The 16,580-nt window shown below is 37.3% G+C and overlaps 1 protein-coding gene across 6 annotated transcripts in view; it reads left to right on the top strand.

The window, feature by feature from the left end:
* ADAM32 (ADAM metallopeptidase domain 32) overlaps positions 1–16,580 on the top strand; it is a 197,757-nt gene that overhangs the window by 105,688 nt on the left and 75,489 nt on the right. For all 6 annotated transcript variants that reach the window (XR_014306696.1, XM_082715368.1, XM_082715369.1 and 3 more), the window contains exon 12: positions 12,617–12,794. Coding sequence is in view for 5 of the 6 variants with exons in the window: in XM_082715368.1 (XP_082571494.1) it covers positions 12,617–12,794 (178 nt within the window). In the remaining variant the exon portion in view is untranslated. The remainder of the gene's footprint in view (positions 1–12,616; positions 12,795–16,580) is intronic.

The following is a 16,580-nucleotide window of genomic DNA, read 5'->3' as shown; positions in this document are numbered from 1 at the left end:
ACCTGCACTGATTCTGTGGGGGAAGGTCTCACTTCATGTTTTCTGTTGTCAGCCTCTGCCAAGAAAGCAGCCCCACTACTGTGCAGCAATTCAGAGTTCATGGCAACGTAGAGCAGAGAGCCAGCACCTAGGCTAGCTGCCCTCAGCCGGAGTCCCCATTCCCATGCCTGAAAACAGTGCCGCACATACGTGTCACCTGTTCTCCTTGCGACCCAGGGAATCCTCAGACCACCTTGGCTACTCCTGGGCTTCTGCCCCTCTTTGCCACCTGAGCACCTTTAAGCCGGGGACAATCTTGGCAGTGGTGGATGTCTAATATTTCAGATTTTGTGCTCTGCTTCTTGTAATGCTTTGCAGTAGTGTCCCTAAGCAGGACTACCTCCCTTGTGAAGTACCCAAGTTATGTCTCTCCCGTATCAACTCTCTGCACCTCCTGTCTTCCAAAGGTGCTTGCTTTTCTATATGTAGACTTGTAGTTTTGTTCTCTCAGACTTCAGATTGATTTCTGGGTGTTCAGAATTTGATAATTACCCAGCTGTGTTTGAGGAATGAGGCAAGCTTAGGGTCTCCCTACTCTTCTGCCATCTTAACTCCTGCCACAGGTTTATATAGTGTTCTACATTTTTTATTTGTGAGAAAGTGTTGCAGGATTGCAGAGTTCTTGTCTCACAGAGTCAAAGAATGAATCTTGCAGACACAAAAGGGTGAAGTGAAGTGAAAGTTTATTGAGTGAAGGCGAGAGCAGAAAGGAAAGAAAAATCTCTCTAGGGTGAGAAGAGTCCCGAATGGGTTGCTGCTGAGGGCTTTTAGGGACAATCTTTTATTGAGAACTGACTGGGAAGCTTGTGGTCATGAGATTCTTGGTTTGTTCCCTTATCTTTTGCTCAGCTCTCTCAGCTGTCTGTCTGCACCTGCCAGGAATAGTTCCAGCGCCCAGTCAGGGAAATCAGGGGCCTCCTCTCTCTCCTGCCTAGACTTTCACCCCTTCCTTACTCCTGGGGCAGGACTGGTGGGCAGAAAGGGCTATACTGGGATTGTAAGGATTGACTGTGTACTTTTTAAATAGTGGGGGCTAGCGATGGCACAAATCTCCAAGGAATCTGGAAACAAGGCTTTCAGGACATTGAGGGGCCAGCTGATGTGAACATAAAGTTAATTTTTTTAAAAAAATTTTATTTTATTTTATTTTATTTTATTTTATTTTATTTTATTTTATTTTATTTTATTTTTTTAAAGATTTCATTTATTTATTTGACAGAGATCACAAGTAGGCAGAGAGGCAGGCAGAGAGAGAGGAGGAAGCAGGCTCCCTGCCGAGCAGAGAGCCCGATGCGGGACTCGATCTGAGGACCCTGAGATCATGACCTGAGTCGAAGGCAGCGGCTTAACCCACTGAGCCACCCAGGCGCCCCAAAATTTTATTTTTTTTAAAGATTTTATTTGTTAGTGAGACAGGGAGAACAAGGGCACAAGCAGGCAGAGTAGGAGAGAGAAGCAGGCTCCCTGCCGAGCAGCAAGCTCGATGCAGGACTCGATCCCAGGACCCTGGGATCGTGACCTGAGCCGAAGACAGTGGCTTAACATACTGAGCTGCCCAGGTATCTCTTTATGGTTACTTTTATTTATTATTATTTTTTAAAAGATTTTATTTATTTATTTGACAGACAGAGATCACAAGCAGGCAGAGAGACAGGCAGACAGAGAGCAGGAAGCCGGCTCCCTGCTGAGCAGAGAGCCTGATGTGGGGCTCAATGTGGGGCTCGATCCCAGGACTCTGAGATCATGACCTGAGCCGAAGGCAGCGGCTTAACCCACTGAGCCACCCAGGTGCCCCTATAAGGTTACTTTTAAACATTAAGGTACTAAGGCTGCCATGAGCTCCTTGAGGAAGGTCATGCTCTGCATATTTCAGGTATCCATCAGTGGGCTGCAAGCTGTAAGGAAGTTTTAAGTTACAGTTCTTTGCCTTTGTTTCCCACATCAAAGGGACTGTGCTAAGTATGACCGATTCATAGCTGAAGAACAATGAGAAGTCAGAGTGAAAGTGAGGCATTAATTTTTGAAAACATGCTCTTTCATAACTGCTCCAACTTTAACATACATGTTTATATACACATATGTATTATACTACAAATTAGATATAAATTAGCTTTATATAAAAATAATATGTGTGTATACACATATATTTTTTAAAGACTTTATTTATTTATTTGACAGACAGAGATCACAAGTAGGCAGAGAGGCAGGCAGAGAGAGAGGGGCAGGGGAAGTAGGCTCCTTGCTGAGCAAAGATCCTGATGTGGGGCTTGATCCCAGGACCCTGGGATCATGACCTGAGCTGCAGGCAGAGGCTTTAACCTACTGAGCCACCCAGGAGCAGCCTGTTCTTCAATTTCTTAAAAAACTCTTGTGTATATGTATTACCTTACTTTTACAAAATTTTGTATTTCCACAATACATCTCATACATTATTTTAAGTAATTTTCAAGTAAGAAAGTATTATTTCCATTTAATGTGTCTTTTAAAGCCCCTGCTTAGTATTAGTAGTAAGCCTAAATGACTTTACATTGGATATACAGTTAATTAACGGCCAGACTTCAGTTGATGTCAATAATATCACCAATGATTCATTGGGCACTTAATAAAAGTCAGAAAGTTCAGTTAGGCACTTTACTTGTTTAATAGTATTTAATCTTCACAACAACCCTAGGAGGTGGATGGGTATTATTATCCCTGTTTTGTAGAAGAGAAAACTGAGGCTTAGTTAAATTACTTTGCTTAAAACCTCTTAAGTCACAGTGTTGATACTAGTTAACAAGTTTAACCCAAAGCTTTGTTATTTTCTGTACTCCACAATGACTTCATATATAAGACAGTAAATATGTTAGAATTAAGTTGAATCACAAAGCAAGAGAACATTAGCATGCATTTGAACAGACTTAATTCTTATAATTCAGTGATCCTACTGGCATATTATTTAGATGCTTTAATTTACATCTGCTTTTTAAATGTGGGTTGCTTGTATCTTAAACTCTCACATTTAGGATAGTCTGCACATGCAAATGAATTCAAAGTTGAAAAGAAGAAAGGAGCATGGAAAATGGCAAGAGCTATGAATCTAGAAACCTAGAGAAAACTCCTGGCAAGGTTTGCTCTCCTGTCTGGTTCCATCATTTTACAAGGCAAAAATATTTAGAAGGAACAAGGAGTTATAAGTTATTCAATGAGATTGAATTATTTTATGAATATTGCTTTCTTTTCATTCCTTGCTAAGATCAGTTTCATTAAAATATGGAAGTTGATTGAAGAAGAGGAGATACCATTTTTCAGAATGGAATACATTGAGGGGAACATGGGCTTTAGAATCTTTCACTTGTTTGTTATATTTTCTCTTAGTTTCCTCATCTGAAAAATGAGATCATAATAGCTACATTGTATTTTATCCATTACTTGTGAGGATGTAAGTAATAAAGTTACATCTAAGTTATTTATTGCTGTCCTGTTACCTCTTATTTGAGGAGTAGGGAAAACATGAGCAATGAGAAAGGAATTTAGAGGAAAAAATGTAGAAGAGAGAAAGGCCTTGAAAGGAAAATGGGGTAGTGGGGAAGATAAATTTTTCTTTTTTCAAAATGCTGTCAAGTGCTAGCCTTTACCTCAAAAAAATGGTAGAGAGCATTTTCCATTTCCAAAGGGAAAGTACCATTACTTTTTTCTATCACTCAATTTCTTTGTCTCTGAACCTAGAACTTAGGCTAGTTATACATACTTTCAGTAAGCTTTTATAAATAATTTGGAAACAAAACTAACATAGTATTAGAATTCAAAATGTAAAATATCAAAAAAACTAATAGAAAAAATCCTGCATAGTTGATTAAAAGTAATCTTTGGGAACACATATTCTTAAGAACTGCTGTTTTGGGGAGCAAAAAGGTGAATAACTTAAGATTATATATAGTAGACCTAAAGTAGTTTCCAGGGCCAAAATATTATATAATTTTCAATTAAAAATTTCCTCACTTTTCAATTTTAGTGATACTATTATCAAAATTTATAATTTATAGTAAAAACATTCATATTTAATAGTAAATATTTTATTATGTAATGTTCAAAGATGAATTTGAGGGTAAAAAAGTACCTGAATTTGAAATCTTTTTTTTTAAAATTTTTTATTTTTTATAAACATATATTTTTATCCCCAGGGGTACAGGTCTGTGAATCACCAGGTTTACACACTTCACAGCACTCACCAAAGCACATACCCTCCCCAATGTCCATAATCCCACCCCCTTCTCCCAAACCCCCTCCCCCCAGCAACCCTCAGTTTGTTTTTTGAGATTAAGAGTCACTTATGGTTTGTCTCCCTCCCATTCCAATCTTGTTTCATTTATTCTTCTCGTACCCACTTAAGCCCCCATGTTGCATCAACACTTCCTCATATCAGGGAGATCATATGATAGTTGTCTTTCTCTGCTTGACTTATTTCACTAAGCATGATACGCTCTAGTTCCATCCATGTTGTCGCAAATGGCAAGATTTCATTTCTTTTGATGGCTGCATAGTATTGCATTGTGTATATATACCACTTCTTCTTGATCCATTCATCTGTTGATGGACATCTAGGTTCTTTCCATAGTTTGGCTATTGTGGACATTGCTACTATCAACATTCGGGTGCACGTGCCCCTTTGGATCACTACGTTTGTATCTTTAGGGTAAATACCCAATAGTGCAATTGCTGGGTCATAGGGCAGTTCTATTTTCAACATTTTGAGGAACCTCCATGCTGTTTTCCAGAGTGGCTGCACCAGCTTGCATTCCCACCAACAGTGTAGGAGGGTTCCCCTTTCTCCGCATCCTCGCCAGCATCTGTCATTTCCTGACTTGTTGATTTTAGCCATTCTGACTGGTGTGAGGTGATCTCTCATTGTGGTTTTGATTTGTATTTCCCTGATGCCGAGTGATATGGAGCACTTTTTCATGTGTCTGTTGGCCATCTGGATGTCTTCTTTGCAGAAATGTCTGTTCATGTCCTCTGCCCATTTCTTGATTGGATTATTTGTTCTTTGGGTGTTGAGTTTGCTAAGTTCTTTATAGATTCTGGACACTAGTCCTTTATCTGATATGTTGTTTGCAAATATCTTCTCCCAGTCTGTCAGTTGTCTTTTGATTTTGTTAACTGTTCCTTTGCTGTGCAAAAGCTTTTGATCTTGATGAAATCCCAATAGTTCATTTTTGCCCTTGCTTCCCTTGCCTTTGGTGTTGTTCCTAGGAAGATGTTGCTGCAGCTGAGGTCGAAGAGGTTGCTGCCTGTGTTCTCCTCAAGGATTTTGATGGATTCCTTTCTCACATTGAGGTCCTTCATCCATTTTGAGTCTATTTTTGTGTGTGGTGTAAGGAAATGGTCCAATTTCATTTTTCTGCATGTGGCTGTCCAGTTTTCCCAATACCATTTATTGAAGAGGCTGTCTTTTTTCCATTGGACATTCTTTCCTGCTTTGTCGAAGATTAATTGACCGTAGAGTTGAGGGTCTATTTCTGGGCTCTCTATTCTGTTCCATTGATCTATGTGTCTGTTTTTGTGCCAGTACCATGCTGTCTTGATGATGACAGCTTTGTAATAGAGCTTGAAGTCCGGAATTGTGATGCCACCAACGTTGGCTTTCTTTTTCAATATCCCTTTGGCTATTCGAGGTCTTTTCTGGTTCCATATAAATTTTAGAATTATTTGTTCCATTTCTTTGAAAAAGATGGATGGTACTTTGATAGGAATTGCATTAAATGTGTAGATTGCTTTAGGTAGCATAGACATTTTCACAATATTTATTCTTCCAATCCAGGAGCATGGAACATTTTTTCCATTTCTTTGTGTCTTCCTCAATTTCTTTCATGAGTACTTTATAGTTTTCTGAGTATAGATTCTGTGCCTCTTTGGTTAGGTTTATTCCTAGGTATCTTATGGTTTTGGGTGCAATTGTAAATGGGATTGACTCCTTAATTTCTCTTTCTTCTCTCTTGCTGTTGGTGTAGAGAAATGCAACTGATTTCTGTGCATTGATTTTATATCCTGACACTTTACTGAATTCCTGTATAATTTCTAGCAGTTTTGGAGTGGATTCTTTTGGGTTTTCCACATATAGTATCATATCATCCGCTAAGAGTGATAATTTGACTTCTTCTTTGCCAATTTGGATGCCTTTAATTTCCTTTTGTTGTCTGATTGCTGAGGCTCGGACTTCTAGTACTATGTTGAATAGCAGTGGTGATAATGGACATCCCTGCCGTGTTCCTGACCTTAGCGGAAAAGCTTTCAGTTTTTCTACATTGAGAATGATATTTGCGGTGGGTTTTTCCATAGATGGCTTTGATGATATTGAGGTATGTGCCCTCTATCCCTACACTTTGAAGAGTTTTGATCAGGAAGGGATGCTGTACTTTGTCAAATGCTTTTTCAGCATCTACTAAGAGTATCATATGGTTCTTGTTCTTTTTTTTATTGATGTGTTTTATCACATTGACTGATTTGCGGATGTTGAACCAACCTTGCAGCCCTGGAATAAATCCCACTTGGTCGTGGTGAATAATCCTTTTAATGTACTGTTGAATCCTATTGGCTAGTATTTTGTTGAGTATTTTCGCATCTGTGTTCATCAAGGATATTGGTCTATAGCTCTCTTTTTTGATGGGATCCTTGTCTGGTTTTGGGATCAAGGTGATGCTGGCCTCATAAAATGAGTTTGGAAGTTTTCCTTCCTTTTCTATTTTTTGGAACAGTTTCAGGAGAATAAGAATTAGTTCTTCTTTAAATGTTTGGTAGAATTCCCCTGGGAAGCCGTCTGGCCCTGGGCTTTTGTTTGTTTGGAGATTTTTAATGACTGTTTCAATCTCCTTACTGGTTATGGGTCTGTTCAGGCTTTCTACTTCTTCCTGGTTCAGTTGTGGTAGTTTATATGTCTGTAGGAATGCATCCATTTCTTCCAGATTGTCAAATTTGTTGGCGTAGAGTTGCTCATAGTATGTTCTTATAATAGTTTGTATTTCTTTGGTGTTAGTTGTGATCTCTCCTCTTTCATTCATGATTTTATTTATTTGGCTCCTTACTTTCTTTTTGATAAGTTGGCCAGGGGTTTCTCAATTTTATCAATTCTTTCAAAGAACCAGCTCCAGGTTTGTTGATTTGCTCTATTGTTTTTTTGGTTTCTATTTCATTGATTTCTGCTCTGATCTTTATGATTTCTCTTCTCCTGCTGGGCTTAGGGTTTCTTTCTTGTTCTTTCTCCAGCTCCTTTAGGTGTAGGGTTAGGTTCTGTACCTGAGACCTTTCTTGTTTCTTGAGAAAGGATTGTACTGCTATTTATTTTCCTCTCAGGACTGCCTTTGTTGTGTCCCACAGATTTTGAACCGTTGTATTTTCATTAGCATTTGTTTCCATGATTTTTTTCAATTCTTCTTTAATTTCCCGGTTGACCCATTCATTCTTTAGAAGGATGCTGTTTAGTCTCCATGTATTTGGGTTCTTTGCAAACTTCCTCTTAGGGTAGAGTTCTAGCTTTAGAGCATTGTGGTGTGAAAATATGCAGGGAATGATCCCAATCTTTTGATACCGATTGAGTCCTGATTTAGGACCGAGGATGTGATCTATTCTGGAGAATGTTCCATGTGCACTAGAGAAGAATGTGTATTCTGTTGCTTTGGGATGAAATATTCTGAATATATCTGTGATGTCCATCTGGTCCAGTGTGTCGTTTAAGGCCTTTATATCCTTGCTGATCTTTTGCTTGGATGGATCTGTCCATTTCAGTGAGGGGAGTGTTAAAGTCCCCTACTATTATTGTATTATTGTTGATGTGTTTCTTTGATTTTGTTATTAATTGGTTTATATAGTTGGCTGCTCCCACGTTGGGGGCATAGATATTTAAAATTGTTAGATCTTCTTGTTGGACAGACCCTTTGAGTATGATATAGTGTCCTTCCTCATCTCTTATTATAGTCTTTGGCTTAAAATCTAATTGATAGGATATAAGGATTGCCACTCCTGCTTTTTTCTGATGTCCATTAGCATGGTAAATTCTTTTCTACCCCCTCACTTTAAATCTGGAGGTGTCTTCGGGCTTAAAATGAGTTTCTTGGAGGCAACATAGAGATTGGTTTTGTTTTTTTATCCATTCTGATACCCTGTGTCTTTTGACAGGGGCATTTAGCCCATTCACATTCAGGGTAACTATTGAGAGATATGAATTTAGTGCCATTGTATTGCCTGTAATGTGACTGTACTGTATATGGTCTCTGTTCCTTTCTGATCTACCACTTGTAGGCTCTCTCTTTGCTTAGAGGACCCCTTTCAATATTTCCTGTAGAGCTGGTTTGGTGTTTGCAAATTCTTTCAGTTTTTGTTTGTCCTGGAAGCTTTTAATCTCTCCTTCTATTTTCAATGATAGCCTAGCTGGATATAGTATTCTTGGCTGCATGTTTTTCTCATTTAGTGCTTTGAAAATATCATGCCAGCTCTTTCTGGCCGGCCAGGTCTCTGCGGATAAGTCAGCTGCCAATCTAATATTTTTACCATTGTATGTTACAGACTTCTTTTCCCAGGCTGCTTTCAGATTTTCTCTTTGTCACTGAGACTTGTAAATTTTACTATTAGGTGATGGGGTGTGGGCCTATTCTTATTGATTTTGAGGGGCGTTCTCTGAACCTCCTGAATTTGATGCTCGTTCCCTTTGCCATATTGGGGAAATTCTCCCCAATAATTCTCTCCAGTATACCTTCTGCTCCCCTCTCTCTTTCTTCTTCTTCTGGAATCCCAATTATTCTAATGTTGTTTCGTCTTATGGTGTTAATTATCTCTCGAATTCTCCCCTCGTGGTCCAGTAGCTGTTTGCCCCTCTTTTGCTCAGCTTCTTTATTCTCTGTCATTTGGTTTCTATATCACTAATTCTTTCTTCTGCCTCATTTATCCTAGCAGAGAGAGCCTCTATTTTTGATTGCACCTCATTAATAGCTTTTTTGATTTCAACTTGTTTAGATTTTAGTTCTTTTATTTCTCCAGAAAGGGCTTTTATATCTCCCGAGAGGGTTTCTCTAATATCTTCCATGCCTTTTTCGAGCCCGGCTACAACCTTGAGAATTGTCATTCTGAATTCTAGATCTGACATATTACCAATGTCTGTATTGATTAGGTCCCTAGCCTTCGGTACTGCTCTTGTTCTTTTTTTTTTGGTGAATTTTTCCGCCTTTTCATTTTGTCCAGATAAGAGTATATGAAGGAGCAAGTAAAATACTAAGAGGTTGGTAACAACCCCAGGAAAATATGTTTTAACCAAATCAGAAGAGATCCCAAATCGTGAGTGGGGAGAAAGGGGATAAAAAGAGGTTCAAAAAGAAAGATAGAAAGAAAAAAGAAAAGGAAAGAATTAAAAAAAAGAAAATGAATAAAGAAAAATATAAGAAAGAAAATATATATATTAGATAAACTAGTTAATAACGTAAAAAAGGGTAAAAGTTAAAAAAAATTTTAGCAGAAGAAGAGAAGAAAATGAAAAAGAAACAAATTAAATTAACTGCAAGACTAAAAAAAATCACAGGGAGAAAGCCATGAGTTCCGTGCTTTGCTTTCTCCTCCTCTGGAATTCTGCTGCTCTCCTTGGTATTGAAACGGCACTCCTTTGTAGGTGAACTTGGTCTTGGCTGGATTTCTTGTTGATCTTCTGGGGGAGGGGCCTGGTGTAGTGATTCTCAAGTGTCTTTGCCCCAGGCGGAATTGCATCGCCCTTACCAGGAGCCGGGCTGAGTAATCCGCTCAGGTTTGCTTTCAGGAGCTTTTGTTCCCTGAGTGCTTTCCGTTGAGTTCTGGAGGATGGGAATACAAATGGCGGCCTCCTGGTCTCCGGCCCAGAGGAGCCTAGTGCCTGGGGCCCCACTCCTCAATGCGCCCTCAGAGAGCAGCTCCCCGTAACTCCCGTCTGCCTGACCTCCGGCGGCGCTCCGAGCTCACCGAGCCTGCGACGGGTTCAAGTTAAGCCCGAGCTGTGATCTTATTTTTGGCTCTGCCTCTGTAGCCGGTTTTCCCATTCCAATACCTGCAAGCTCTGCGACACTCAGACACCCCTGATCCTTCTGTGACCCTGTGGGACCTGAGGCCACGCTGACCTCGAGTGGGCTTCGCCCCTGTTTAGCCTCTGGAGCGATGTCCCTCAGTGGAACAGACTTTTAAAAGTCCTGATTTTGTGCTCTGTTGCTCCGCCGCTTCCTGGGAGCCAGCCCCTCCCCCCGGGGTCTATCTTCCCGTTGCTTTGGATTCACGTCTCCGCCAGTCCTACCTTTCAGAAAGTGGTTCTTTTTCTGTTTCCAGAATTGCTGTTCTTCTTCTCTTCGATCTGCCGATGGATTTGCAGGTGTTTGCAATCTTTAGATAAGCTATCTAGCTGATCTCCTGCTAGGTGAAGTAGTCTCAGCCTGCTACTTCTCCACCATCTTGACTCCTCCCCCCTGAATTTGAAATCTTAAACAGCTTTGTTTGAATGCTGATCTTGCTAATTTACAAACTGAGTTTTGTCAGGTTTTTAGCTTTTCTAACTTTAGTTCAATTTCTATAGAATGTTGGTCACAAAACCAGTCTCCCTGATATGTAAACCAGTCTCCCTGACATGTAGTATGTATTAAATATTCTAGCTGATAATAGGTGCTCAATAAATGTCAGTTTTCTCCTTATCTGATAGAATTTTACTACATATTGAACGTGATTCATGGAAATGCTCTCTGAAGCTATCTTTATTAGTGGTATGTGGACATAATGACATAAAATTTTTTTTTGGATTTTTTTTTTTAAAGATTTTATTTATTTATTCGACAGAGAGAGATCACAAGTACGCAGAGAGGCAGGCAGAGAGAGAGGAGGAAGCAGGCTCCCCGCTACCAGAGAGCCCGATGCGGGACTCGATCCCAGGACCCTGAGATCATGACCTGAGCCGAAGGCAGCGGCTTAACCCACTGAGCCACCCAGGCGCCCCATAAAATTTTGATTAATATAAAATTTCTCTAAGATCGGTGAGAAAGCTTAGAACCAAACACAGTATAATCTATTTAATAGAAGATTTTTGTTATTATAAAAAAATCAGTAGACAATTGATTCTGTGTTTGCTAAGTACTGTACTTGTGATAAGTAATACCAATAATAAGGATGATAAAGTTCCCTGCCTCAAGCAACTTACTACTTAATGAATCATTTATCATATATGTGCTACAAACCTGTGAATAAAATGAAAAAAAAAACCATTAAAACAGAAAAGATTCAAACTTTAAAAGAGTTTGATTCTTAATTTTATAATAGTCAGGGGAAGGACTGAGGGAGTAGAAGAGAAGTTTGAAGAATTGTTGATATATATCCAGGAATTGACATAAATGGATACAGGGTTTTCTTCATTCCTAGGCAAGAGATATCATATTCATGTATAAGTATTTTTCTTTACATACAAGAATTTATATACAGTCATGCCCAGAAACTCAAAATTAATATAATAATGTATATAAAATAATCTATTTTTATTTTTTTATTGCGGTAGGAATGCTTAACAGGAATTCTCTTAAAATTTTAAATGTGCAATACAGTATTGTTAATTATAGGTACTTGTTGTACAGCAGGTTTCTAAAATGTACTCATATCAAATAACTGAAACTTTATACCCATTGAATAACTCCGCATTTCCACCTCCTCTTAACCCCTGACAACCACCATTATCATGGGACAAACTCTGCATCCATGAGTTTAACTACTTGAAATATATATATGTGATATCATACAGTGTTTTTCTTCTGTTACTGGCTTACTTCACTTAGCATAATGTCCTCATGGTTCATCCATGTTTTTGCATATGGGTGTATATATGTATATATGCATGTATATACATTTTTTTTAATCCATTGATTTGTCAGTGGAAATTTAGATTGCTTCCTTATCTTTGCTATTGTGAATAATGCTGCAATGAACATCGGAGTGCAGATATCTCACTGAGATTCTGGTTTCAGTTAGTTTATATGTATACCCAGAAGTGGGATTGTGGGATCATATGGTAGTTCTATTTTAATGTTGTGAAGAACTTCTCTACTGTTTTCCACAGTGACTGCCCCAATTTACATTCCCACCAACAGTGTACCAAGGATTCCAATTTCTCCATATCCTTGCCAAATCTGATCTTTTAATTTTATTTTTTTCAAATCTGATCTTTTTAAATGATAATAGTCATCTTAACAGGTATGTGGTGATATCTTATTGTGGTTTTGATTTGAAATTCCCTGATGACTAGTGATATTGAGCACCTTTTCATTTTCCTCTTGGACATTTATATGTATTTTTTGAATAATGATCTATTCAAGTCTGTGCCCATTTTCTAATTGGTTTGTTTATTTTTTACTATTGTACTTAATTTTATTTGAATAAGGATATGTATCCCAATGAATAAAATCACATGATCTACCCAGGAATAATTTTCACCTCTAAGCACTTGTTATAAACATTTATCATTACCTATTCAATTTAACATTTTGAAAGTAATTTATATTATATAGAGTTGTGTTTTTGGAAATGTACTGCCAATGACATTATATGGATTCACCTCTAGGAGATCAAGTGGTGTGAAGACGTTTAGCAGTTGCAGTTTGAGTGCCTTTGAAAATTTCATTTCAAATATGGGTGCCAGATGTCTTCAGAACAAGCCACGAATGCGAAAAAATGCGGTAGCACTCTGCGGCAACGGCAGAGTGGAGATAGGTGAAGCGTGTGACTGTGGTACTGAGGAAGTAAGTCTGATAAATAGGAAAGTTAATTAATAAATTAATTGTTTAAGCTCATATCTTTGTCATAAATGTTACGTGTCTCAAATATGACTGAGTACTATGCAGAATATTGACAGTAAGTGAAATTAAGTTTGAAATACATCCAGAATATACTATATAAACATAGGTTGAAGGATTTTGAACAAGTAGAAAATGTACTCCTAAAAATTATTGCTGATGGGAAAAATAGGCAGCTAGAATGAACTTTTGTGTTTTAAACTAAATATCTAAGATCTTTCCAAACCTGTGCTTAACCTCTGGATATATTATAAATGTTTTATTGAAGATTAACATGTCAGCCATCTACCAAGTATCCTTTAAGGTATTATTCCACAATGGGATCAGTAATATGGTAAGGTAAGGCTATTAATCTTACAGTCTGAACATAGGGTGATTTTAATTATACACTTGGTAAGGAAGCTATGAAAATATAGTGGATGCAAAAGGTCCAGGTTGTAGTACTTTAAGATAATTCAGTATTTGCAGCCATACTGCAGCTATTATACATTTCCATGATTACAAGACAGATGGAAGTGATATTAGGGTGTGATACATATGTGAGTCTGAATATGCTTGTATCCATACCACTCTATTTTATTTTATTTTTTTAAAAGATTTTATTTATTTATTTGACAGAGATCATAAATAGGCAGAAAGGCAGGCAGAGAGAGGGGAGGAAGCAGGCTCCCTGCTGACCAGAGAGCCTGATACGGTGCTTGATCCCAGGACCCTGGGATCATTACCTGAGCCGAAGGCAGACGCTTTAACCCCCTGAGCCACCCAGGTTTTGCCATTTGGTAGATCAAGTCCTCCCTCTTAATTCTGTTTCCCTTCCTCCCTTCCTCTTTCTTTCTCTCTCTCTCTTTCTTAATTTCTTTTTCTCTTAATTTCTTTTAAAATATAATTAACAGACAGTGTTACGGTATACCTGAAACTGGTGCACAGTATAATGATTCAACAATTCTGTGCTTTTCTTGGTGCTCTTCATAATAAGTGTACTCTTAATCCTCTTTATCTGTTTTCACTATTCCCCTGCCCATTCCCCTCTAGCAACTACCGTTTTCCTCTATTTTTTGGTCTTTTTATTGTTGTTGATTTCTTAAATTCCACATTTGAGTGAAATCATGGTATTGATCTTTCTGTGACTGACTTATTTCATTTAGCATTGTATCCTCTAGATCCATCTATGTTGTCACAAATGACAGTATTTTATTTTTTTCTTTATGGATGAGTAATATGTCATTGTATCTATCTGTCTATCTTCCATTATATTTATAGATATAGATACAGATGTATCTCCCACATCTTCAATCATAGGACACTTGATTTGCTTCCATATCTTGGCTATTATAAACAATTTAAGTATAAACATAGTGGTGTACATATCTTTTTGAATTAGTAAGTACCTGAAGTAGAATTATGGGTTTGTTTGATGTTTCTATTTTTAATTTTTTGAGGAATCTCTGTACTGTTTTCTACAATGGCTTTAACAGTTTGCATTGTCAAACAATGCTTGTTATTTTTCCCCACATTTTCACCAACTCGTTATCTTGTGTTTTTAATTTTAACCATCTGACAGGTGTAACATGATATCTCATTATGGTTTTGATTTGCATTTCCCTGATCATTAGTGATGTTCAGTATTTTTTCATGTGTCTGTTGGCCATCTGTATGTTTTTTTTGGAGAAGTGTCTATTTAGGTCCTCTGTCCATTTTTTAATTGAAATTTTTTTGTGTGTGTGTGTTGAGCTATAACAGTTCTTTATATATTTTGGATATTAACTGCTTATTGGATATATAATTTTGCAAATATCTTATCCCATTCAGGTTGCCCTGTTGTTTCACTGATGGTTTCCTTAGCTAAGCAGAAGCCTTTTATTTCTGTGCAGTCCCAGTAGTTTAACTTTGCTTTTGTTTCCCTTGTCAGAGGAGACATATCTGGAAAAATGTTTATATGCTTATGTCAAAGAAATTACCAGCCGTGTCTTCTTCTAGTAGTTTTACAGTTTCAGGTTGGTCTCACATGTAGTTTCTTAGTCTACTTCAAGATTATTTTTGTGTATGGTGTAAGGAAGTTGTCATTTTATTCTTCTGCATGTAGCTCTCCAATTTTCCTAACATCATATGTTGAAGAGACAGTCTTTTCCATATTGCATATTCTTGCCCCTTTTGTTGTAGATCAATGGCCCATATAAGTGTGACTTTAGTTCTGAACTCTGTATTCTGTTTCATTGATTTGAGTGTCTGGTTTTGTGTCAGTACCTTACTGCCTAGATTACTGTAGCTTTGTACTATATCTTGAAATCTGAGATTGTGATACCTGTTCAGGAAACATCTGATTGTCAGTATGCCTGATCTAGAAAGTCATGTGAATAGAATGATGCCTCACATATCCTTTCTTCTTTCAGTTTATTTATTTGTTTATTTTAGTCATCTCTATACCCAGTGGGGGGCTCAAATTTATGACCCTGAGATGAAGAGTCCCATACTCTTCTGACTGAACCAGCCAGATGGCCCTGGCTTCTTCCTTTCAGTACTGTGTTTTGAGATTCATTCAACGTTGCTTTATGTCACAATAGTTTCTTCCTTTTTATTTTGTGTAATACTTTGTTGTTTAAATATGAACACAATCTGTTTTTTCACTTACCTGCTAATGGATATTTGAGTTGTTAACAGTAGTGGGCCATTATTCCAAATTCTTAAAAGTAGAATTGCTGGATCATATAAGTATATGTTCATGAGAAACTGGCAAACTATTTTCCAAATTGTTATATTATTTCACAATCTTATCAGCAACATATGAAACTTAATTTCCTCCACACCATCACCAAAATGTGATGTTGTAGCCCTTTAAATTTTAACCATTACAATGGTTTTGGTTTGTGTTTTCTTAGAGTATAATGATGTTGAACATGTTCTCATGTCCTTAAATAACCATTAAATAGTTCTGGTTTTTTTGTTATTGATTAGTAAGAGTTTTTTTCCTATAGGCTGGATACTAGTTCTTTGTCAGACATGTATATTACAAATATTTATTTCCAATCTATGTATTACCTTCTTGGTTGTTTAACAACATCTTTGAACAACAGGCATTTTTTATTTTTTATGAAGACCAATTTATCATTTTTTTTTCTATGGTCATAATGTTTTATGTCCTAAGAAATCTTTGCCTACTCAAGGTCATGAATATTTTCTCCTATGTTTTCTTTGAGAAGTTTTACAATTATCACTCACAGTGGTCTTTGATTCATTTTGGGTGCATTTTTGTGTTTGGGTAGTGTTTTTGAGGTCCGTTAGGCTCCATTTGAGTATCAAATATTTCTTATTTGTTAAGATGACTATATTTAACCATTGTATTACTTTAGCATTCTTATGAAAGTAAATTACTATACATGTGTGTCTATCCCTGGATTCTTTTCTGTTTATTTATGTAACCAAACTTTATGCCAGTTCTACGCTATTTTAATTCATGTATTTTCACAGTAAATCTTGAAAACAGGTAATGTAAATCACCCAACTTTGTTCCTTTTTTCTAGGTTAGTTTTATTATTGTGAGCCCTTTGTATTTCCATATAAATTGGAGAATCAGCATGTGAATATAGAGACTTTATTGGAATTGTGTGGTATTCATTCATCAATTTTGGGAGAATTACTTTTTTTTTTTAAATTAAAATTGAGTCTGCCAATCAATGTACATGGTGTGTATCTCCAGTTATTTAGCTCTTCTTTAATTCATTTAGTTTTTCTATA

This window comes from Mustela nivalis (assembly GCF_964662115.1).
Source record: "Mustela nivalis genome assembly, chromosome: 20".
Taxonomy (NCBI): Eukaryota; Metazoa; Chordata; class Mammalia; order Carnivora; family Mustelidae; genus Mustela; species Mustela nivalis.
The sequence above is the reverse complement of the archived record's forward strand: the minus strand, read 5'-3'. Positions and strand labels throughout refer to the sequence as shown.